This window comes from Chlamydomonas reinhardtii, chromosome 2 (genome assembly GCF_000002595.2).
Source record: "Chlamydomonas reinhardtii strain CC-503 cw92 mt+ chromosome 2, whole genome shotgun sequence".
Lineage (NCBI taxonomy): Eukaryota > Viridiplantae > Chlorophyta > Chlorophyceae > Chlamydomonadales > Chlamydomonadaceae > Chlamydomonas > Chlamydomonas reinhardtii.
This window is the reverse complement of record NC_057005.1, coordinates 8,190,439-8,213,760: the sequence shown is the minus strand read 5'-3', so window position 1 is coordinate 8,213,760 and position 23,322 is coordinate 8,190,439. Positions and strand designations below refer to the sequence as shown.

The following is a 23,322-nucleotide window of genomic DNA, read 5'->3' as shown; positions in this document are numbered from 1 at the left end:
CGGCAGCGCTGCCGGGCCCAGCAGCGCTGCCGAGCCCAGCAGCGCGGCCACTGCTGGAGGGAAGACTGGCGCAGCGGGTGGGCAAGTGACGCAGCTGGTGGCCTTTTGGGAACGCCGCTCCAGCCATCGGGCGCCGGTAATTGATGTGATGGACCTTGATGGATCACCGTCAGCGCGCTTGTGCTTGTGCTGTTACGACCCCTGTCCTGGCTGGAAGCGTGCTCCCTCCACTGGCCTGCTAGCCCCTGCCCTCGCTCACACGCTTTTCGTCTTGGCTTCACCTACGCAGGCGCCCGCAGCGGCGCCCGCACCTCCTGGTCCGCAACACGCTGCGGGGACCGCCGGCGCCCCTGCCGACGGCGGCACCACAGCCCCTACGGCCGCCACCACCGCACCTGGCGCGTCCACAGGAGGCGGCGGCGGCGCGGGGCCTAGCGCCGCCTCGGCAGCAGCTGCAGCGGGCGTAGACGGCGCCGACGCTGGTGGGACCGGAGGTGGCGTGCAGCAGGTGGGTGTGGAAGGATTGCTGCGTCGCCCTTAGGCAGCAGTGCGTATGTGCTTGTATGGTTTCCCATGCGTCCTCCAATCGCCCGCCGGCCTTGCACGCTGGATGCATGCCGCCCCGACCCAACGCCTTTGGTGGTCCTGCACAGGCAGCAGCAGCGGCTGTCAGGGATGGCAGCGGGGGTGGTGGAGTTCAGGCTGGGCCAGACGGAGACGGCACAGCGTTGCCACCGGTGAGAATGCATGGTGTCAAGTGCATGTATGTCTGTATACATAACCCCAGGGACGCCGCGCCTGATGACAATACCGACACCAATCGCAGGCTAACGTGGGCATCCTTCTCAAGTGCAACCCCTCAACCTGGAACAAGACTAAATGCCAGGACGCGTGCTGCGAGCTTGTTGAGTACATCGGCGCCAACTCATTCCTCAAGCGGCTCGTGTACGACGTGCTGCCGTCGGAAGCTTCAGAGGCCAAGTGCTGGGAGCAGAAGTCGGACATCCTCAAGACTATGCGGGGGCTGTTTAAGGCTCCCGGCCACGTGGTAGGGCACGCACTCAGGGAGTGTGCAAAAGCCGAGCGTGGCGAGGTGTGATTACCTCATGGGATACCGGTATCTTATCTAGAGACCTACGTCCACAGTGACCTTCAACGATGCATGCCTTCTGCAGGCAGGAGAAGACGAGGACGGTGACGAGGAGGCCGACCACGATCCGGCCAGTGCAACTGGTGAACCGGCGGCGGGCGCTGGCATTGCTGCGGGCGAGGCTGCGGACGCTGGGGGCTTGCAGGGGAGTCAGGGCTGCAGTGACGTGCCTCAGAGCAAATGGGAGTAGTTCACCTCCCTCTGCGTTCTATGGCGCGGTATTCCGGCCGATGCCTAACGTCCCCTTTCCGCGTGCCATGGCCGCAGGCGCCTCCCGGTAAGGTGCAGAGACGCCGACGCGCTGCCACAGCCGGTGGGCAGTCCCCTGGCGCCGCAGGAGGTGCCGACGCGGTGGCAGGCGCTGCGGACGCTGGGGGCTTGCAGGGGAGTCAGGGCTGCAGTGACGTGCCTCAGAGCAAATGGGAGTAGTTCACCTCCCTCTGCGTTCTATGGCGCGGTATTCCGGCCGATGCCTAACGTCCCCTTTCCGCGTGCCATGGCCGCAGGCGCCTCCCGGTAAGGTGCACAGACGCCGACGCGCTGCCACAGCCGGTGGGCAGTCCCCTGGCGCCGCAGGAGTTGCCGACGCGGTGGCAGGCGCTGCGGACACTGGGGGCTTGCAGGTGAGTCAGGACTGCAGTGACGTGCCTCAGAGCAAATGGGAGTAGTTCACCTCCCTCTGCGTTCTATGGCGCGGTATTCCGGCCGATGCCCAACGTCCCCTTTCCGCGTGCCATGGCCGCAGGCGCCTCCCGGTAAGGTGCAGAGACGCCGACGCGCTGCCACAGCCGGTGGGCAGTCCCCTGGCGCCGCAGGAGGTGCCGACGCGGTGGCAGGTGCTGCGGACACTGGGGGCTTGCAGGTGAGTTAGGGCTGCAGTGACGTGCCTCAGAGCAAATGGGAGTAGTTCACCTCCCTCTGCGTTCTATGGCGCGGTATTCCGGCCGATGCCTAACGTCCCCTTTCCGCGTGCCATGGCCGCAGGCGCCTCTCGGTAAGGTGCAGAGACGCCGACGCGCTGCCACAGCCGGTAGGCAGTCCCCTGGCGCCGCAGGAGGTGCCGACGCGGCGGCGGGCGCTGGCATTGCTGCGGGCGAGGCTGAGGACGCTGGGGGCTTGCAGGTGAGTCAGGGCTGCAGTGACGTGCCTCAGAGCAAGGAGGAGGTAATTAGCGCCGTGTACTTTGTGTCGCGCACGTTTATTTACAAACCAATCCCCATTTGTGTGCCCACTCCAGACTCCTGCCGCCAGTGCTAGCGGTGCAGACCGCGGATTTGGGATTCCTAGCACAGCGGCCCTAGCCGCAGATGCCGGAGCAGCCGCAGCGCCCAGTGCACAGCTGCGGCATGGGCTGGGTAGTCCCAGCCTGAAGCGGCACCGCTTTTATTGGCCATCGCAATGATGATGACATACAAAAGCAGACTACTCCTGCTGGTCAACAGGGAAGAGCCAGCAGCTCCTTGCAAAATGGCTCAGGCTCATCGGCGACCAGCCCCAAGGCTGGAGCCCCAGAACAATGCCAGGGTCTCTTGCTGGGCTTTATGTGCTGCCACTAGGATGCGCATCTAGCTGCTCTTCCGTGACTGGCGCGGCATACTACGAGCTGCGAGCATGCTCGCGCGTGCTCGCGTCCGGGTGTCGCTCTCAGGGCGCCATAGTCAGCGTACAAGCACTCTTAACTCTTGTTGTATTGCATAGGATACTTCAGCGCTTCGGCCGGGCTAAATGGCAGCGAGCAGCGCCATGGCCCACAGTTTGGGCCGCGAGCATGCTCGCGCGTGCTCGGGTCGGGGTGTCGCGCTCAGGGCGCTGTAGCCAGCGTGGGGGCATCTACAATCCATAAAATACTTCGTGCAGCGCATTAGCAATGCAGGATACAATTCAAACCGCGTGTCAGCGCGCTTAGAAGCACGTGTTATGCCCGCGTGCATGCCAATTCAAGGGTGGGGACACCTGCCTTGCCTACTATTAAACCGGCGTGTTTCCACGCCTCAAATTTCGCTGGGATCAAATGGTTCAGGGCATGTGTGCCCCTGCTGTATCTGCTGCATATGCTAGTGTCCAAACCAAGTGTTTGGTGTCACACACTAGCTATCATTTGCTACCAGTGCTGCCGCCTTACCACCCTCCTGCGTGACCGCAGCATGCCATGGGCCCAGAGTATGGGTTTTTTTATAGAATGGTCAACATGCACAGATCCCCCATATGCGGCCATACTATACCTCTCCCTGTCACCATGGCGGGGCCGTTGCAGCCAAAATCTATGGCGGAGCTGCCAGACTGAATTGAGACACCTCCTGGCAAACGTTCCTGGCAGATTTTGACGCACAGCAGAGCGCAGCCCCACCGTTGCAGGCCATCATGAATTACCCCCGACCTCTACTTACGCGGCAGCGGTCGTAGCTCCATGATGCTTGGTTCCCGAAGCGATCTAGATGCGACGATAAGCAGCGCGCGGCGTGACGGCAGCCAAACCATGCCAAAGAACTTTGTAGCGAAGACGCAACGTCTATAGCAAGCAGCTACAGTATCTATGCGTGTATGTAATGAACCTGTATTATAGAATAATAGAAAATCAAGGCTGCCGCCGCAACCGATAGCACAGGCCAATTGGATTCAGTCGCCCATGCGGACGGCTGAAGAGCACTGGCGATTGATTCTGACTTGGAATGCTACAAGGTCCCTGTATACGTAACACCACACGCATTTAGAGGCCCGCAACGCGCAGACAAACTCATCCGCACATGGATGTTGCGTAGCATTTTGCGTACCGTATGCGCGTTGTTGCGTGCGACGTTCAACAATGAATATATTCTACTAGCAGGCCCTCGGCGCCTTTCCCGGGGTATATGTAGAGGTTACACCACTCGGGGGCATGCTCAGGCGGGGCAATGTCGGGTCGGGTTCGGGCCAACCTCACTTCGGCGCGCCCCCCTCGGGCCGTCCCCTCGGGCCTCCGGCCCTCGGGGACCGGCCCTCGGGGGGGCGCCGAGGTGAGGTGGCCCTCACCCTCCCCTCCCTCCGCCCCGCCCCAGTATATCCCGTATTGCCCCACCCCCCGTGCTATAACCTCTACATACAGCCGTACCCACATTATATTTTGTTATCATATGAGCATAGGGCTAGTTCCCTGTGGTTAACGACGCCCGGTCTGGTGGTGGCGTGCCGATTGCATGTCATCGACCCACATTCCTAGACGTGGGCAACCATTACTTGCTGTTATCTGAGGCAAATGTAAATGGTTCTCTGTTGTGCATACAGGTGTTCGCTGCAGTGGGCGTCGAGAAGGGCTGGTGCGTTCTGTGCGTGCGTACATCAAGTCGACGGACCGGGCGGCATGCGGCATGCGCCTCGACTACTGCCATGGAACCGGCGATTGTTGTTCTTACGTGGCAAACGGCAGAAACCCCCAGCCAGTCCACCTGCATGGCCGCTTCCATGACGAGCAGCACCTGAAGCCGCTGGAGGAGGAGTGGTTCTGCCATGCGTGCTCTGCGGCCCTCACCGAGGCGGCACAGCCAAGGGCATAGCCCCTGGCGGCTGGCAGCACGTCGGTAATAGGTGCGGGCGGTGCGGGCGGGCGGTATTACATTACTTTCATGCATTCATGATGGCTGCAGGCTGGGACCTTTTACATGCATTTGTTTGTGTGACGCGGGATGTGACGCAGGAGCAGCATTGTAGTATGCGCACACACACCACGATTAAGTAACATAGTAGTGCGCTGTACGCGATATGATGTCGACTAGTACATGGTTGGGCCTGGCATGAATAAACAAGTGCAGCGAATGCATGACACGCAGGGATTGCCGCACACACACTTTATGGCAGTGGCGCACACGTATTTTCGATGTGGTTTGTTTACGCAGCTGAACATGTCTGCTGCCATTTCAACACACGGCATACTAGTGGCCCCTCTGTACATCTGGAATGCAACCGTGAACTGGTGATGTGGGCTGTGTCGGCCTTAGGGGCCTGACCATGTATGTACATGTAGCACTGATTGCGCCCTGGATTCTAGTTAAAGTGCCCCTTTTTAACTGCAGTAGTAACCTAGTGCAAATGACGTACGATATGGTCTGAGGAGTGGTATGCCACGTTCGAGGTGGGTTAAGGGTATGCCACGTTCGAGGTGGGGGAGGCGCTGGAGGGGAAGGAGAGGTCACAGGGCAAGCCATACAGACGCATGGGAACTGGGAAGTGTGTTAGAGCTGTGTATGTACGGTATGCGTGGATGCATGCAAAGGGCGCATGGAGCATTTCATCCGCCTGCAACGAGTGAAAAGGACTAGGAGCATGGAGTGGCAGGGGTGCCTGGGTGCGCGGGGGTGCGGTAGCAAGGGACCTGGTTTGGCACATGTGTTTGGGTGCTCAATTTAGCAAGCCAGCACTGTGAATCCAGCATGTAACCAGCAAGCTCCAGGCGCATCAACCGGGTGGGCGGGGATGGCTTAGTGCCGGTCGCGGGGAGTACGAGGGACAAAGTACCCAGCGGCTTGACACAGCGGGGGGCGCGAAGTTGGCGACATCCGGCAAGGCCGTCCTGAACCGGCCCCACTTGTTTTATGCGCCCAAATTGGTTGTTACATGTCAAGTATCAAAGCAGCGCTGGCGCCTGCTATTGCGCAGTCTTGCTTTTGAACTCCGGCTCGACATTGCACCTCGCCGGTCGCATGGAAGCCCCTCCCTGCTTGTAGTAGGCCCCCGAAGTCCTGAAACAAAGCTGCTTCAGAACTCTAATACATGACAGGTCCATAGGTTGCTATCGCGCAGCTTTCCCTGCCTCCAAGCCGAGGTTCCGATTTGCGTCGGCAAGCATGTTTTCGACCACCGTCATGTAGTCGCCTGGCGCGCCAGGGGTCCTCTATGAGGTGCCCCTTATTGGTCTATGCAAAGAAATCGGGCCGGGGCCTGGTCGCAACTGGGGATTGGGGGCGGTTGCCGGCCGTTGCCGATCACATGGGCCGAGTTGGCCACCCCGCACCCCTGCATGTCCCGTCGCATGCATTCAAACATAATAATAATAATAATTACAACGCCGGCCCATAGGGCCTGGCATGGATTAACGGGGCAAGGTGACTAGGGCGAGAGGGCCCGCCCCCCTCACGCTGACGCCTCACCACGAAAGAGTCACAACCTCCGAAACTACAACCTCCAAGTCCTAGGCCGCTCTTCAAAGTCCACTACATCCGAGCCTGCACACCTAGCATATCGAGCTAGGGAAACGCCGCGTTATAGTAGTGGAGCACTGCCAGTTCGTGCAAACCGAGGAGCCATGGCGCTCCTCCTCGAGCCTTGGATCTTGAGCCTTGTCTTGAACCTTGGACCTCACCACTAAATCGGACTTCTGCACCACGACCTTTCTAGGTTGCAGCGGGCATAGGCCCGCAATTGCCACTAAGGACAATTACCTATCGTTCGTGGGATCACCAATCGGTTTCGCACCAATCTTTCGCCTTTTGCATAATTGGGCTTTTATCCGGATTCGTACCCGGGTCCTTCTGCCGTAAGGACGAGTCAAATCGCTAACTGAGTTAGCGATCCGGTGATGCATGCATTCAAACCATCATTTGTGTATGCATTCGGTGTGCAGTCTGAATGCATTTATGCCGACGCCAGACGATTGCAATGACCGTCCGACGCATTTAGAGTGCATTTGCGCCGACGCACGAACACTTTTATTGCCCGTCCGATCACCCGCAGATCGTCCACGATGCGGCGGCGGTGGCTGGGCTCAAGTGTGACATGAAGTTCTTCGAGCCACAGGCCGCGGCGATGCGCGCGATGGTGTGAGTATGCGCAGGGACGCTCCGGGGTGAGGGCCGGGCCATCGACGGTGGGTGCATTGGGGTAGCGAGGCAACGGTGGGGCGACCAGATCACTGGCGCCACCCCCCCGCCCTGGTCGAAACGGGGGTCCACAGCGAGCCTGACCCCATGCGCCTTTAACATGTGTAAACCCTGCCCGTGCAGTGAGGAGAACAAGTGGGTCCTGGTCCTGGACCTCGGTGGCGGCACGTTCGACATTGCTCTCATCAAGCAGGTCGGCGTGGACGACGGCGCCACCATCACAACCGCCGCCAATGGCGGGGACCCCGACTTCGGCGGCTGTCAGTTCACAACGGCGCTGGCCGCTTACATTCGCTCGCGGGGGATCTGGTCGGATACGCACGCAGTGGACCCGGTGGCGCTGACGCGGCTGGCGGAGGCTGTCCAGGTCCACCTGTCGGAGGCGGAGGAGGTGGTGGTGGACGAGGCGTTCCTGAACTCCAGCATGGGGAGCGCCGCCCCGCCGCGCGACACGATCACCCCTCTGACCGTCATCAGCCGCGCTCAGGTGGCGGCGGGGCCATGGAAGTCGTTGATCGAAGCCTTCGTGGAGAAGACGAAGCTGTCGGTAACCGAGATGATGGAGTCCGCCGGCTTCGCGCCGGCTGGCTCTGACTGGTCTAGCACCTTGCCGAAGTTCCAGAAGAAGGTGGGCACAGCGGAGAGGGCACGCATGCAAATGCATTCGGAGGGACGCGCCTGACATGCGGCTCTGACACACCCTCGTACGCCTGACAGCCGCCACACGTCACGATGCGTGTGCCTCATGCAGGTGTCCAGTGTGGTTCTCGCCGGTGGCGGCGCCAACCTCTTCCCCCTCGCCCCGGCCATCCACACCCTGCTGGGCCGCCAGCCCACCGTCCCCCCGCAGCCGCACCAGGCGATTGCTGCTGGGGCGGCGATGGCCGCAGCCAGCTCGGTGGTCCGGGGGCTGGAGGTCGTGTCCACGGGGATGGGCGGCGTGGTGCCGCACAACATCGGCATCGAGGTCACCCACACCATCGACCACGGCAGAGGTTGCTTAGCGATAAGTTGGTGTGTAACGTCGGTTCAGACCCGAGTTCGATCCTCCCCAAATTCGGTACAGGGGAAACCTCCGTGCGTATTCAAATCACGCACAGGCGCTCCGCAGGGACCGCACGGCTCTTCAGTCGTGTCCTTGTCATCCGTGGCTAACGTCAGATAAGAGAGCGGTCGTGAAGTGCCGGCGAAGGGGCCGGACTCTGGAGCGATCCAGAGTTTCAGTTGAGATGTTGCCCGACAGTCGGCATTACCTGATCCCCCGATCTCAGGTACCGAAAGCCGTGAGGGTAGATCATCCGAGCTGAACATGGATAGGACACCAGGGGCTTAATCCACCCCGCTCCCACCGGTGGGCAGGACCGGCAAATGATAAGGTGGTCGTGGTGACTTCCCGCCTTCTCTCGAACTGGGTTGAGAGATGATCAGCGAAGGCGTTGCCCCGTTAATACATGCTAGGCCCTATGGGCCAGCGTTGGGATTATTATTATTATTTTTTCACCCACACCGACAAAATGGGGAAGATACTCTACATGTCCATGGTGCGTTTTGTTGGGTTTGGTGTTGTCGATCGCGCATGCATCCACGATTGCATACTCCGAGTGCATCCGGGTGGGATGTCAGTCTGCATGCATTCCCGTCGAACGTCCCCCTGAATGCATCCAGGCCTGACGATACCGGGATGCGACAAATGGTTCTACCATGTGCGACAAATGGTTCTAGAGTCAGCCTTTCTTCATTGCATATAACCCGACAACAGCTCGAATGCATTGAGTGTGACGTCGGCGCCAATGCATTCACACAGCATTTGCCGCTGCCTTCGCAGGCGGTCCTCGTCAAGGCGGGGGCCAGCCTGGCGGCCTCCGGCACCTTCGACGCGACCAACGCACAAGACAAGGACACGCTGACGCTGCGGGTGCTGGAGGGGGAGGCTCTGGTCTCCCGGTCGTCGGGCGCCGACCCCTACCAGAACGGCGTGCGGCAGATCGGAGGGCTGCGGGTCCCCATGGTCGGAAAGCTGCGGTAGGTTATGTCACGTGACTCCCTGCATGTGATTCAGCATCCACTTACGTCCAACCACCCCCTCCCTCCCTCCCTCCCTCCCTCCCTCCCTCCCTCCCTCCCTCCCTCCCTCCCTCCCTCCCTCCCTCCCTCCCTCCCTCCCTCCCTCCCTCCCTCCCTCCCTCCCTCCTTGTGAAGGCCCGGAGCACCTCCTCGGCCCGCGCCGCCCGTACCTGCCACTAGGTTCGCCTGCGCCGCTGACGCACTGGCGTATCCAGTGTCACTGGCGGCCGGCGCCTTCCCGCCCTCCGCACACCTGCACCTGCGCACCCCATCACCTGCGGCTCTGGCGCTGCACACGCCCCAGCCCCACGGCCCCGCCGACGAGCGCTGCTGCAGGACAGGGCTTCGAGAGGCCGCAGAGGTGAGGGGCGGCGGCGCGTGGGGGGATGGGAAGCAGGCGTGGAGGATGCAGGCCGTCGCGGGAGATGCAGACCGCTGCGAGGTCTGGGGTTGGGGTGTTCAGGCGTGGAGGAAAGGTGGAGGTTGACACGGAATGGCAGGGACGTGCTGCAAGGGGCATGGAGCGCTGCGATCATGTGAAATTCGTTGCTGAAAACATAGCTGCCGTTCCAGAGATGCCCTGCCCTGCCTAGAGCAGGCAACTATCAAGAGCCTGCCCCTCGGACTAAGCAAGCTTGAGGACTAGAGCCTCCTTACTGAATCGCTAGCTCCGTTCAAACCTCGCCCCAGTTCTCCAGCTCCAGCATCAAGCCCCAGCTGCCCAGAGACAAACGTTCGTTCAGTATGGAGCGTGGGCAAGCTAGGCGCTTGCCAGAGAGCTCAAAAGCAGCACAACGGGCGGAGGTTCTCTGATAATGCAGAAGCGGCGCGCAGGTACATCTATAGGGCATAATGTACTGTAATATAAATCAAAATAGATATTACTGGCAAGCCAGAAGGTCAACGGGAATCGGGAATTGAAGTGGAGCGCCCCATGCACATCATGCCGGTTCCGCCGGCCGAACACCCGCGCGCCCTCACGCCCTGTTGATGATGCTTAGATGACTTACTGCTCGTGCTTCCTTAGAATACGACGCGCTGTGGTCAGAGGCCCCGCCTACAAAAGGTCAAAGGCCGTTGAAAAGTCACAACTCTGGCCTTGCCTCTAAAACTGTGAGACTTTCCTGCCGTTTATGCAAGGCTTGTGTCAGTCTGTGGGCCAGTAACCCCCGCCACCGTCCTCTGGTGTGGTGTCCAAACCTGGTGAGTCCGGGACGCGGAAGGCCGCGGCCCAGGCTGCGGCACTTTGTGCTCGGAGCGCAACACGTTCGTTTACACACCGACTCCCTGCCCAGCTATCTTCCCCGCCTTGCATTTAGACCCGTGAAGCACGGCACCAGTATTGCTTGTACTCATCTGACATGCAACACCAACCCAACCGTGCCACGCCGCGTCCCACAGACTATGAAGAAGGGAGGCCAGATGAAACGAAAGCGCTCCCTCTCGAGGGACGCTGGTGTTCGTGTCCATGCTCCCGGAGGACCCCACCGCCCTCGCCCCAAGGCGCATGTGACGGTGAGGCAGCGAGATGAACACGCGGCTTGAGGGGGCAGGGGCACAAGGCGTGGAGGCCAGGGCAGGTGGTGGAAGGATGAGAAGGGACTTGAGGTGGGGTTGTGGTCAGGCTGCGGCGGGGGCTGGGGCTGGTTGCGGCTTGGGGCCTGTCGAACGAGGAGTAGGGCGTTGGGACATGTCCAGCTGCATTTGGGGTTACATTGTGGCTAGGTGTGGCCCGGGTTCCTTCGTGTGTGTGTGTGTGTGTGTGTATGTGTGTGTGTGTGTGTGTGTGTGTGTGTGTGTGTGTGTGTGTGTGTGTGTGTGTGTGTGTGTGTGTGTGTGTGTGTGTGTGGTGGTGGTGGGGGGGGGGGGCATGGGTGTGTGTGGGTGAGCGGGCGCGGGTCGGCCATGTGGGCTCAGGTGTTGGTCTTGCTCCCTCTTCATTGCGTGCTCAGTGTGCAAATCCATCCATCTTTGGCAGGTTCCTCGGTGGGCCGCATGCAACCAGGAGGTGGATGCGCCGGCGCCGCTCGACAGCCACATCAAGATCACCATTGTCCGAGATGAGGCCAAGACTGTTCCGCGCAACATGCTCATCCTGACGCAAGTGGCTCAGCGCCTGCAAGAGCACGGCGTGGCCATCAGCGACAAGACTCTGGCCCGGCGCCTGGCGCTGCTGCCCAAGGTGCTGCAGCTGACCGTCACCGACCCCATGTTGCTGGGCAGGCTCAAGGGCCTCGGGGCAGTCAAGGCAAATGCTGTGCGTGCCAAGCTGGCTAGCTGCTTTGCCATTTCACGGGCTCTGGCGGGCTTCAGTAGTTTGAAAGGGGTTGCGGGCGTCCTTCAGACGCTTGCAGCCACGAAGCCCGCCGTCCTGGCGGCGAGTCCAGTCGTGACTATGCAGCAGCTAACCGCCGCCGCCGCTGCTGAGCCTCGGCGCCCTTTGCACGCAAGGAGATCCGCAAATTTGGCAGAGGCGCCGCCTGCGCTGCTAGATCCCACCTGCAGCACAGCGGCAAGCCGAGATCATCCACATCGATGTGGCGCAGGCTGATGATGGTTCACCACTGCCCTCACCGGCGCCACCACCTCCACCTCCAGCAGCACTGGCACGATCACCGCCACTGCCTCAGCCTCGCCGCGGCCAGCCACAGTTGCGGCGGCAGCCCAAGTCTCAGGACCAACCGCCGCCACCACCGCCGCCGCCACAGCAGCCGCAGCCGCAGCAGCAACCGGCAGTAGCACGGTTCCAGCCAGCACCGCTTCAGCAGCTGGCGACACACCAGGCCGGCATGCCACCGCTGCCGCCAGCTACCCGGGGCAAGTGGTTTTACCCTACCGAGGGGCCGCTGCCAGCTAAGCTGCCTATGGTTAATTGGTCCCATGCAGCTTTGGGCCGTCCGCGCATTGGCATCCTGGCAGTCTTTAAGCGCACGTTGCCAGATGCAATGCCATTTAAGGCAGAGCTCCCGATCTTCCAGGCACTTACCGCGGCATAGAGAATTGCGTTAGCAAATTCATCGGGTTCTGCTACACATTGGAAGCCGTGCCTGTACCATACTGCTCAATGCGCCTCTTCTCCAATCCGGTGGGTGTTAAGTGGTGTGTGGTGACTTAGGTTGCTCTAGCCCGTGCCGTTTGCAGTTGCTTATGGTTCCCAACCCAGGTGCCAACCAGTAAGGGTCGCCCCGGTCCTCCCTGCTTGTAGGTGCTGGTCATCCGCTTCGTCGATTACATGGTGCGGCGCTGGGGGGTGGGCCACATGTTTACGGAGCTCACGCGCATCGGACGTGCTGTCAACTTCCTGCGGGACCGGGACGCCGCCCAGCAGCCTGATGGCGGGGAACGCGAGGTGGGTGCCGCACTGCCGCCGCGTGTGTCCCGACAACCCTGAAGTTGCCCGCCTGATTGCACTGTGTAGTACTGGAGTTGCGCCTCACACTGCTGAGCCGTCCTGCTTGCTCCTAACATGTGTGTTCTGTTTATACAGGTGGAGTGGTGCAACCGTATGCGGGCATGGCTGCTGACAGTGCAGCGCCAGCTGCGCGCCAATTACCCGTCAGCTGCTACTTTACGCCAGCAGCAGCAGCGGGAGAGGGAGGACCCCGCAGAGCCCAAACCGGACCCCATCGCGTCCCTACCGGACAAGTCGGTAGTGCTGCAGTTCTCCAACAATCTGCGGCAGCGGGCGATGGAAGCGCTGCGGGCGGACAAGTCGGCGGCCAACCGGGCTGCTGGCGAGAAGCCCGTACTTCGGCACAGCACAGCGGTGCTCATGCACGACTCGCTGCTGACCAACCTCATGTCGGGCGTGCGGTGTGTGTGCTGCCGGCAAGTACCAAATATAAAACTCTCTATTGACTCTCCACACTACGAGAGCACCGACAAGTTCAACATTTGAGCGAGACGTGCCGAACGCGGGGACCTTCCCCAAAATGGTCACAATGCTGGTTCTTATCACCTATGTGATGCTAATCTTGGGAGTACTCGTCCGGACGAGCCACTGGCCGGAGGAGGTCCGACCCTTCCATACCCCTGAAGTGCTACAAGCTCTCGCAGGCCTTTTGGCCCGATCTTGGACGCCGTCTCTGACATCAGGGGGTCCAGAGGAAGTGGCGACCACGGCTATGCACCGGATGCCACCCCAAAAATACGCGCCATTTTGCATCCCCGCGACTTTCGTCGCGAACACCTCTCTGAGACTTGCAGGTCCTCCTAAGACTAATGGAGAACAAGGGAGACCAACTCAGCCCAGCGAGAACAATATCCAGCCCACAGAAACAGTCTGGCACCCAACATGCGCCATATGCGACCCCACCAAATACTACGGACAACATCACACTACTGCCTACTCTCCCAACACCAGCAGCCAACAACAGCGCACAGAAACGTGCATGGGACCCGCGACCGACCCGCTCTCCCGCTTCAAGCAGAACTACTCCGCTTCACTTATCATTCACCTGCCTATATACAGCAATACAACCATGCGTATTGGCTTCTCCCGCACCCCAGCGCCTCCTAGGTGCTTTAGCGAACATGCTCGCGGCCCCGGCACTCGCCACAGGGTCGCCTCAGCTCGCGTACCTCCACAACACCTGCTCGTTAGTGCCACACGCACCTTCAAAGACCCTACTCAACCGATAATCGACGAACTAGGACAAATCAGGGCGGCCTCCACCGCACTCTCGGCGGTGGGCTTCTCGCACGCAGCGATCACCGGTGGATACTCTGGCGTGGAAAACCAGGACAGCCTCATTCTCAAAGGCATCGCCAGCTCCAGCTCGATCAGCCGCAACCAAGAATCGGTCATGGTGAAAGACAAGAAACTCACCATCTACTCTAAGGAGGGCCTCAACAACCACATTCAGAGCAAGCTAGCCAACATTGACGTTGACCTGGGCCAGATCACGCTGAAGCCCACATTCCGGGGCCGCGAGACTACTTTTTCCGCTCTCGGCATGCCCATCAGCTCAAACTCCTTTGAGCTAGTGGGACCGCCGGCGTCAATTGCCTACCTGGACCACAACAAAGCTACTTGGCTGGGACCACTTGCACTGCTCGACACCACTTCGGGCGCCACGGTGACCATGGGCGTGCCGGCCACCGAGGTGATCAACGTGGTGCCAAACACGCCAATCCATGAGGCCCCCAACCCCAACAACTGCAACGACCTGGTGGAGGTGCTGTTCTACGGCGACGTGAACGAGGGCCTGACCGCCCTCCGTGGGCCCGGCCAGGCGATTGACGCCTTCAAGAAGGCCATGTCACACCACCTCATGAGCGACCTCCGCCCAGGTGCGCACGAAGACAACAGGCTTGCTCACACACAGGACCAGAAGGCCCCAATTGGAAGCGGGAAGCAGCACACACATGCCCGTACCTCTACTCCGCCCCATCACTGCCTTGTCAGCCTGCCTGCCTGTCACCACCCCCGACACCCAGCAACTGACCCCAACCCCAACCCCACCCCGCTCCAACCCCCCCTATCCCCCCCCCACATGCACCGCCCCGATGCCGGCACCACATACCGACAACATCACTGCTATACGATGGCCTCTCCACACGCTGTACCCCAACGACGTTCCCTACCTACCGGCCCCAGGTATGCGCGGGACTGCAGACGAATACAACCACACCATGCTCAGACTTCCGCAACCTGCCGCCAGCCCTAGCACCCCAACTGCCGCCACACGGAGGCTGTATGCTGGCACCGGACATGCCCTGCAATCCACCACGTCAGTCACCCAACACATGACCCCCCTAACACACCATGCCCCTGCCCCCCAACATGCACCACCGCCTCTGGCCCACCCGCTGGACAACACCTCAACTGGCCACACCACACGCACGCCAACACCCCAGGTGAGGATAACGCTGCACGGGGATGCCCACATGACCACTCCCAATACAATATGCCGGCCTACCCTCCACCGGCCCAACCCACTGCCGCGGGACACGCGACACACACTGCGCAACTACCGACACTCATTGCCACCAAACCCCCATACTCCCTAGGCAACCCATGGAACTCCCCACAGCACCCGGATGCTGACCCACTCCCTGCCCATTGCCCTCCCCGCCCGCTCCCACCCCTGCCCCCAGACCTGCCCAACGACACCATCGTGGGCGACCTGGACCGCAAGCTGTGCGAACCCATCTCCATTGTCCTCGGCGGCAAGGTACAGACGAAGGAGCTCACCGAGGACCAACGGAACTACGCCAACTCGCACGGTGCCAGCAACCACAAGAACATCATCAGCGTGGCCTATGAAACCACCGCGCAACGCGACTACGTGCGCGAGGGCGGCATGTGGCTCTTCGAGATTCCCACCCAGCGGTCCAGCTTCTGCATCGTGTTCATGCCCCTGGCCACCAAGTGGGCGCCCGGCGTCCTAGAGCAACTGTCGACCACCGTCTTCTACCGCACTGTCCGCCAGAACGGCTCACTGCCGCGCGTCACGCAAGACGAGATCATACACATCGGCAAACAACTCCTGCAGCGCTACACCACCATCGACAGCAAGATGCTTGAGATGGCGGAGGAATACGCCAACACCAACGGCCAGCCCTTCGATGAGGCGACGGCCAACCGGGCCTGCCTCGCCGACATCATGGGCAACACCTCGCCGTTCAACGCCATCCCGGACAACGAGCTGCAGTACTACACCTTCGTGATGACGAACGGCGCATGGCAGCCGCTGGCCCTGCTGCAGTCCGAGACTGAGCGCTACTACGTCGTCGAGGCTCTGACGGTGGCACCGGCCAACAACATGTCGCACCTGACCCACCTCGGAGCAGCACGGCCCCACCGCTGGCTCAGCAGATTCCGGGACTTCGCCGACCCGGCCAACCACCACCTGAAGTTCGCCCGCGCCCTGGCGCTGCCGGCGGACAAGTGGGAGCTGGACGCGATCCTGCCGGCCCGCAGCGGCCTGTGCCGCGAGGACAAGTGGCTCAGCGGCCGCTACCCCAACATGGACGGCCCCAACTATGAGCACCCGGAGGCGCACACCTACCTGATGGCCGCTGTGGCCAGCTCCACACGCCCGCCGGAGCGCCTACTGCAGGTCGCGGAGTTCTGCCTCACCGGCAACCAGCTGCCCACGGTGGCCGGCAACAACACACGGGAGCGCAACGCGGTGAAGCCCAACCTGCTGGTGGCGGGCTACCGCATGGCCACCATGCCCCAGATGGCCCTGACCCAGCCCGCCGCGGCGCCGGCCAACATCATCGACGAGGACGAGGAGGGCTCTGGTGAGCTACGAGTTCGACAGACCTTACACCCACCTTTGATATGGCACCCATGTTACCAACCCCCTGCCCCGCAAAACACAACTGCCCGACCCCGAACTGACAGCCCCCCTCAACAACCCACCCACACCCCGCACCGCAGACTAAACAACCCAAGAACCCCACGACCCACGCCGACCAACCAGCGCCACGCCCCCCCTGGACCTACCTATGCGGGCCAGACTGTGGGACAAGATGGGAGGTCACGGGGGCCTCTACCAGTAGCCGTGCATGTACCCTGCTGGCGATCGCAATAGACGCTAGTGCCAGTGAAGAGACGGTTGAGACAGATGACTGTTGCATTGAAGTGACGGCTGTTACTACTGCAAGGTGTGAACACGCGCAACTCGTGTCGATAGAAGAGCACAGGAATGATGCGACGGGCAACCCTAATCCCGCCCAGGGTAGATCAATTGATTTGGCTTTCAGGACGCAGAAGCTTGGGTTTAACAGGCTGACAACCACTGAAGAGACGGTTGAGATGGATGACTGCTGCAATGAAGCGTCGGCGGCGACTACTGCACGGTGTGGCCACACACAACTCGTGCCGGGAGAAGAGCAGAATACTATTGCAATGGGCAACTATAACCCTGCCCAGGGTAGATCAACTGATTTGGCTTTAAAGACGCAGAAGCCCGGATTTAACATGTTGATAGCCACTGAAGAGATGGTTGAGACGGGTGTTGGTTGCAGGGAAGTGCCGGTTGAGACTACTGCACGGTGTGACCACAAGCAACCCGTGTCGGCAGACGAGCAGAGTAATGATTCCATGGGCAACTCCAACCCAGCCCAGAGTAGATCAATTGATTTGGCTGTGAAGACGCAGAAGCCCGGGTTCTACAAGCTGATAGCCACTGAAGAGATGGTTGAGACAGATGATGGCTGCAAGAAAGTGTTGGCTGTGACTACTGCACGGTGTGAACACACTCAGCTCGCGTCGGTAGAAGAGCAGAGTAACGACGCTATGGGCAACTCCAACCCAGCCCGAGGTAGATCAGTTGATCAGGCTTTGAGGACGCAGAAGCTTGGGTTCAACAGGCTGATAGCGCACCCTAACCATACAAGCGATATGCAAGCTGTGGCATGCCAGACCCCGGAAATGACTAAACGGCCGGAAATGTGGGGCCTGAGTGGAGGGGAACTCAGTAAGATTACTTGTCGCTTGTAGATTACTTGTCAGATACAGGCCACCCGACCCGCGGTGCATCAGCTAGTCACACTGCCTATGTAGACCCTGCTAACACCGTGAAAGATGCGACCAAAAACACCTACAATACAGCTGTGAACCAAAGTTTGCCGACCTCACAGCACTACAGCACAGCTGAAAGACCACCGGATGACACGCCCCACGACCCCGGCCCCGGCCGCTCGGCCCGGGGCCCGCGCGCCCCCGCGGCGCTCCTGTGCCATACCCGCACCGCCAGCCCCGCCCTCCAGCTGTGGTGTCAAAATATGGGACCGTACCCCATAGTCCAGCTCCAGATGCACAACGACACTGACCCCCTCATTGCCACCGTGTCCTACATATCAGCACATATCACCAGCGCGTTATGCTGGACAGCTGTAGGCACCTTCCACGGATCCTGCGCCCTCCTTCGCCACACCATAGCCTCCTTGCGCACCCTCCTCACTCACACTGCCGCCTACATGACCACATGCACCGGCACTCTGATCGCCCACAGCTGGCGCACTGCAGCAAGCATAACCCTGTGGCCACCCGCCCTAACCCTGGTCGCAGCCAGTGTAGCACGGCTGGCCTGGTCTGCCCGTACCATGCTCTCCCACCCATCAGCCGGCAACCTAACTACCCTAACCTTCACCCTTCTCACCACCCTAACGCTATCCCAACCACTCCTCCTCCTCATCAGCACACACCAGCACATTAGCACCACCCTCACGCTCCTCACCACAACCACCGCCATCTACGCCACCCTCAGGAAAACCCACGGTGCCCCGCTTATCCTGCTGGGCCTACCTGTTTACGCCACGTGCCGCGCCGTAGCTGTTAAACCGGCCTATACCATGCGTACACTGCTTACCATTCTCCTCCTGCTTATGAACATTCAAGCCACGGCTGAAGCACCCGAACTAACACCCGCAGCTGCGCCACTCGCAATGCAACTCCTCACCCGCATCCCGGGTTCACCAACCCTTAACACCGGAGTCGTGGGGCTCACCTACCTCCTATCGCAAACTCATGTGCACCCCCAGCCCGCATGCCTAGCTCTCACAACCAACCTTGCCACCTATCGCTACCTGATTGATGTTACAACCCCCTGGTCACACACACTCGGCAGCCCGATACCCCCTCCCATACACCTCAGAGGAGGCAACCCAATTGAACACACACCGGCACCCGACCGAGTGGCTGCTGCCACTGAGTCCGGGCGCAAACCTGAGCGAATCCAATGGCCCAGACAAATACAACACACCTTTTTCCGGGAGCAACAACAACTCAACTTCTGCACTGTACACGCCATAAACAATATGCTGGGCAAACCGTGGTTACTGGCTACAGATGTGCTTGCCTTCTGCCAGGCCACGCATACTGCAATGGCCGACACGCCTGCCCTACACACCCTATGGGGTCACCACTTCCGACACCATGGACTCTTCCATGAAGCCGCTATCAACCACTACCTGCGACACCGCCCCCCAGCCGTGGACCACACAGGGGCACGACTACTCCTGCGCACAGTCACCAAAGCACTAGCCCCGGGACACACGCAAGAACATATTGTAAGCCTTCTCCCTGACTGTTCCAAGGGCCTTGGTCTTATGGTGCACGACGGGCGCCATGCGTATGCCATCCGCAAAGAGAATGACACCTGGTACCTCGTCGACTCACTGGCACACATTGGGCGCAAGCCTATGACGCAGGAACTCTGGGCTGCCACCAAGGGGGATCTCTTCTGCCTCCACCCCCTACACCCGGACACGCCCCCTGACCCCCTAACATACCCCACCATCCCGGGCCTCCCGGAACCCCCACCACCCCCGACGCCGACCACCCAACCCAGACCCAGGAAAGGGACTGTCCAACTAACCCTCAACACCACAATGACCCGCACCTTGAACCGTGCACCACTAAACCCCAACCCGGAAAACTCCACGACCAGCAACAGAGCGCAGACCCGCCCCCAGACCCAAACCACCCTCGCCAACTTAGTGGCACGATCCCAAACACACGCCGAGCCCCAAGGCACCCAACCCACACCGCCAGAAGACCCCCAGGAGCCGCCCCCACACACGCACGCACCCACACATGAGCACGGCCGCCCCCCCACTCCCCCAAGTGCAGCCCGCCCCACAAGGCGCTTGCGCCGCAATGACCAAATCAGCCCCCACAGCCCCACCAGACACCGTACCCAACAGGATACCACAACAGAAAACCAACAACCCCAGGCCCCACCGCCCGCCAACGACCCAGTCCCCACGCCACAACCCCGCCCAACATGGGCCCAAGTCCTCACAAACAATGCCTCCGCAGTTGGTACCGCAACGCTCCACGTGCTAACCCGCCTATCACCCGCCCCACGACACCGACCCGACACCCCCACCAGTGCGGCCCGCCCCACACAACGCCCGCGCCAGGAATTACCAGGCAGCCCCACAACCCACACTGCAACCGCTCCCCCGGACCCACCGCCAACCAACCCCACCGCAACCCCGCCCGTAACGGAACAGGCAGCTGAACCCGCCGCCAGCTGGCTGCATGTTGTCACACACAATGTGCGCGGGCTGAGCACCAATCTCCTGTCCACCATGTGCCACCTGCGGGAATGGGACGCAGATATTGTGATCCTGACCGAAACAAAGCCAGGCCCGCGCACGCGCTGGCTCAAAGACTGCCTCCGACTCGAAAACCTGGCCTACCGCACCATCACCTCGACCAAACCAGGGACCGAGCACTACAAACGGCGATCAGCCGGCGTACTGATGCATGGCGGTCTCTGCACGGTACCACTCAGGCGGACACCTCCACATACCCCCAACCCCACCCAACCTCCTAGGCCACCTGGCCCACTGCACTATCCGCACACCACACAGCATCCCCCTGCATATACTAGGCGTATACTGCCCCGAAGACATGCCCACACGCCGCCGCATATACACCTACTGCACCTCCACATTGAAATCAGCGGCCGCCGCAGGCGAGCACGTCCTAATCGGTGGCGACTTCAACGCCGTACTGACCGCAGCAGACCGGACAGGGCCCCTTGATGACGCTGACAGACACCATGCACGGTTTGTCTCATCCCACCGGCTGCAACGCATCACCGAGCCGAACGGCACCACCAGTATGACGTACTACCAAACACGTGACGGTCACCCTAAAGCCATCAGCCGCATCGATGATATCCTCATCTGCCAGCACACGTCGAACGCCCTGGTAGCTGCCGCAACGGAGCCAGGCGGAAATACGCCAACACTCAAAGTCCAACCCAGTGGCGGGCTATTCGACCATTCCTCAGTCCACATCCACCTTCCCACCTTTCCCATGCGCCTATGGACTGCACCCACGGGCAACCGCACGGGCAGTACCACACAACCCCCAACGGGGCCCTGGCCACAAGTGGTGCTACCTATCTCCACCTCCACCCTGGAGGCTGTAAGAACAAAAATTGAACACACACTTGCCTCACCCATAGCCAACCTCGCTGCTGCTCTCCAACCGGCCTCCACCGCTATCCGAGACCACCTCGATCGCTACACTACCGGAGCCACCAACGCCACCGAGCTTGACACCCAACTAAGAAGAGTCCCCACCGTCCAAGCCCCGAACCTCGACGCACTGGCAGGACAACTCCACGACATACTCAAAGACGGCCTGAACATCCTCGTGGATATGTGCCCCAAGAAACCGCCGCGGACCGGCGCCTTCGCCCCCCGGCGGATTAGCAAGAAGATACGTCGGGCACACGAGGAACTACGGCAACTCCGAGCGGCCATCGCAGACAACGACACCCTACACACACCCGGAAATGCCGCCACGGGAGCGCCAACCCCGCCACAACCCAACCCCTGTCCTCCGACAGAGGGCGAACCCACAACCCCAACCCCCACCCGAGGCCCCCGACCGCCACCGCCCAACCAAACCGTATCCGACCTCATCAACAAAATCAAGCATGTTGGAAGCACACTACGCCAAACCCTCAAAAAGCTAACACAATCAGAGGTACAAAAATCCAGAGCCCGCTTCCAACACAAACTAGCCACGAGAGCTAAACAAGCACACAAAGACATCTTCTCCAATCAAGAACAGGCCCGTGGTATCCCCGCCGTCCTACACCCCCACACCAAAGCGCACTGTACGGACAAAGCATCCATCTTGGAGGCCATCCATACATATTTCCAGGACCAAGGGGCCACCATCACTGGGCCGCGCACCGGGAACTATAAACCCGAAGACAGACATCCGAACACCAGGTACCCTTTTGACCCCAGCAACAGAACCGCACCCGACACTTTCAAACTGCACAGTACATGCAGCCCGACTAGCCACGCACTGCTACCAAGCATCTCCGACAGCGCCAATTTTGACACATGCATAGACCACCTAAGCAGAAACAAATCCCCGGGACCCGACGGCATTCCAAACGAGCTACTACGCGCCTTACCGACACCCCTGCGCACGGCACTCCACAACCTACTTATCCTAATGTGGGTCAGGGCCCACACACCTGCCTCGTGGACTGCCAGCGAGACTGTCCTGCTCCCCAAACCTGGAGACCCCCTCCTGCTCAAGAACTACCGCCCTATTGCCCTGGCCAACACCACGTATAAACTCTGGACTAGTCTCATCACGGTGGCCATCTCTGACATATCACACGACCTAGACCTGTTCAGTGAAACCCAAGAAGGCTTCCTACGCTACCGTAACACGGAACGTCAGACCTTAAACCTCGTTCACGCCCTAGAAGACGCCGGCCTGACCAACCAGGATATCTATGTTATGTACGCAGACTTCTCAAGCGCCTTCAACACCATATCACATGACCGCCTACTGGAAATTATGTGGGACCTGGGGATGCCCCATGACTTGATACGCGTAGTACAAAACCTTTACGCAAATGCCCGTACTTACATACGCACTGAACACGGCCTCACCTCCCCGGTACACATTGAACGGGGCACAGTCCAGGGCGACACACTCTCCCCCGTACTCTTTCTGATGTTTATCGAACCGCTTATACGGTGGCTCCATGTAGGAGGCCGCGGCTACTCCTACGGTTGCTTACCAAACCACCTCAACAACAGGTACCACTGCTCCTCAGCCGCCTACGCCGACGACCTGGCGGTGCTTACAAACACCTTGAGCGACCTACGCATTCAATGCGACAAAATCCACCGCTACTCGGCATGGGCGGGCCTCCAGGTGAACCACGCCAAATGCCGAGTCACGGGAATCCTGCACCGAAGAGCCCAGCAGGACAAAGGCCTGAACGGTCCCACCTGCAACCGTACCCTCAAATCAATGCTCGAAAACAAAATCCATATTGGCGACAAACCTGTGCCTTACCTCCCCGCAACCGAACCCTTTAAATACCTGGGAGTACAGATAACCATGAACTTGCACTGGGGACCCCAGTTTGCCTACCTATGCGATGCCATCAAAGAAAAAAGTGCCAACCTGCAAACGTCTCTCGCGTCACCAGAACAATGCCTGCGAATTATAAAATCCTGCATACAGTCTATGGCAGCATACAGCTTTGCGGTTATGCCGTACACGGAGAACGACATCCGCACCCTCGACGCCATGATTGCGCGGCTGGCAAAGAAGTGTTACCGCCTCACCCCTGGGTTCCCGACACGTGCCACACTTGCCCCTGCGGACATGTCAGGCCTTGGGGTTGGCTCCCTCCTTCCCTTATATGCCCAAAAAGCCACACGGGCTTTGACCCTTGCCCTGAACGACCCCGGCAGACTAGGCATGGTCACGCATGCCCTGCTGGAACTACAAAGCCGCAT

At 60.3% G+C, this 23,322-nt stretch overlaps 3 protein-coding genes across 3 annotated transcripts in view; all 3 read left to right on the top strand.

Moving 5' to 3' along the window:
* Positions 1 to 3,125, top strand: part of CHLRE_02g141206v5 (uncharacterized protein) — a 5,986-nt gene extending 2,861 nt beyond the window's left edge. Inside the window, exons 6-14 of the mRNA XM_043060075.1 lie at positions 290 to 508; positions 654 to 737; positions 827 to 1,048; positions 1,176 to 1,266; positions 1,418 to 1,427; positions 1,657 to 1,773; positions 1,896 to 2,012; positions 2,135 to 2,272; positions 2,388 to 3,125. Coding sequence (XP_042927846.1) covers positions 290 to 508; positions 654 to 737; positions 827 to 1,048; positions 1,176 to 1,266; positions 1,418 to 1,427; positions 1,657 to 1,773; positions 1,896 to 2,012; positions 2,135 to 2,272; positions 2,388 to 2,451 — 1,062 coding nt within the window. The 3' untranslated portion in view covers positions 2,452 to 3,125. The remainder of the gene's footprint in view (positions 1 to 289; positions 509 to 653; positions 738 to 826; positions 1,049 to 1,175; positions 1,267 to 1,417; positions 1,428 to 1,656; positions 1,774 to 1,895; positions 2,013 to 2,134; positions 2,273 to 2,387) is intronic.
* Positions 3,126 to 6,169: 3,044 nt separating this feature from the next.
* On the top strand, positions 6,170 to 13,195 carry CHLRE_02g141186v5 (uncharacterized protein). The gene is made up of 8 exons (XM_043060074.1): positions 6,170 to 6,939; positions 7,123 to 7,627; positions 7,751 to 7,966; positions 8,825 to 9,021; positions 9,199 to 9,424; positions 11,042 to 11,440; positions 12,269 to 12,412; positions 12,551 to 13,195. The coding sequence occupies exons 1-8, from the start codon at positions 6,926 to 6,928 to the stop codon at positions 12,959 to 12,961; spliced, it is 2,112 nt and encodes a 703-aa protein (XP_042927845.1). The 5' UTR covers positions 6,170 to 6,925; the 3' UTR covers positions 12,962 to 13,195.
* Positions 13,196 to 13,249: 54 nt separating this feature from the next.
* CHLRE_02g141166v5 (uncharacterized protein) lies at positions 13,250 to 17,535 on the top strand. Its single transcript, XM_043060073.1, has 3 exons — positions 13,250 to 14,355; positions 15,163 to 16,314; positions 16,454 to 17,535. Exons 1-3 carry the CDS (start codon positions 13,869 to 13,871, stop codon positions 16,456 to 16,458), a joined length of 1,644 nt encoding a protein of 547 aa, XP_042927844.1. The 5' UTR covers positions 13,250 to 13,868; the 3' UTR covers positions 16,459 to 17,535.
* Positions 17,536 to 23,322: the final 5,787 nt, after the last annotated feature.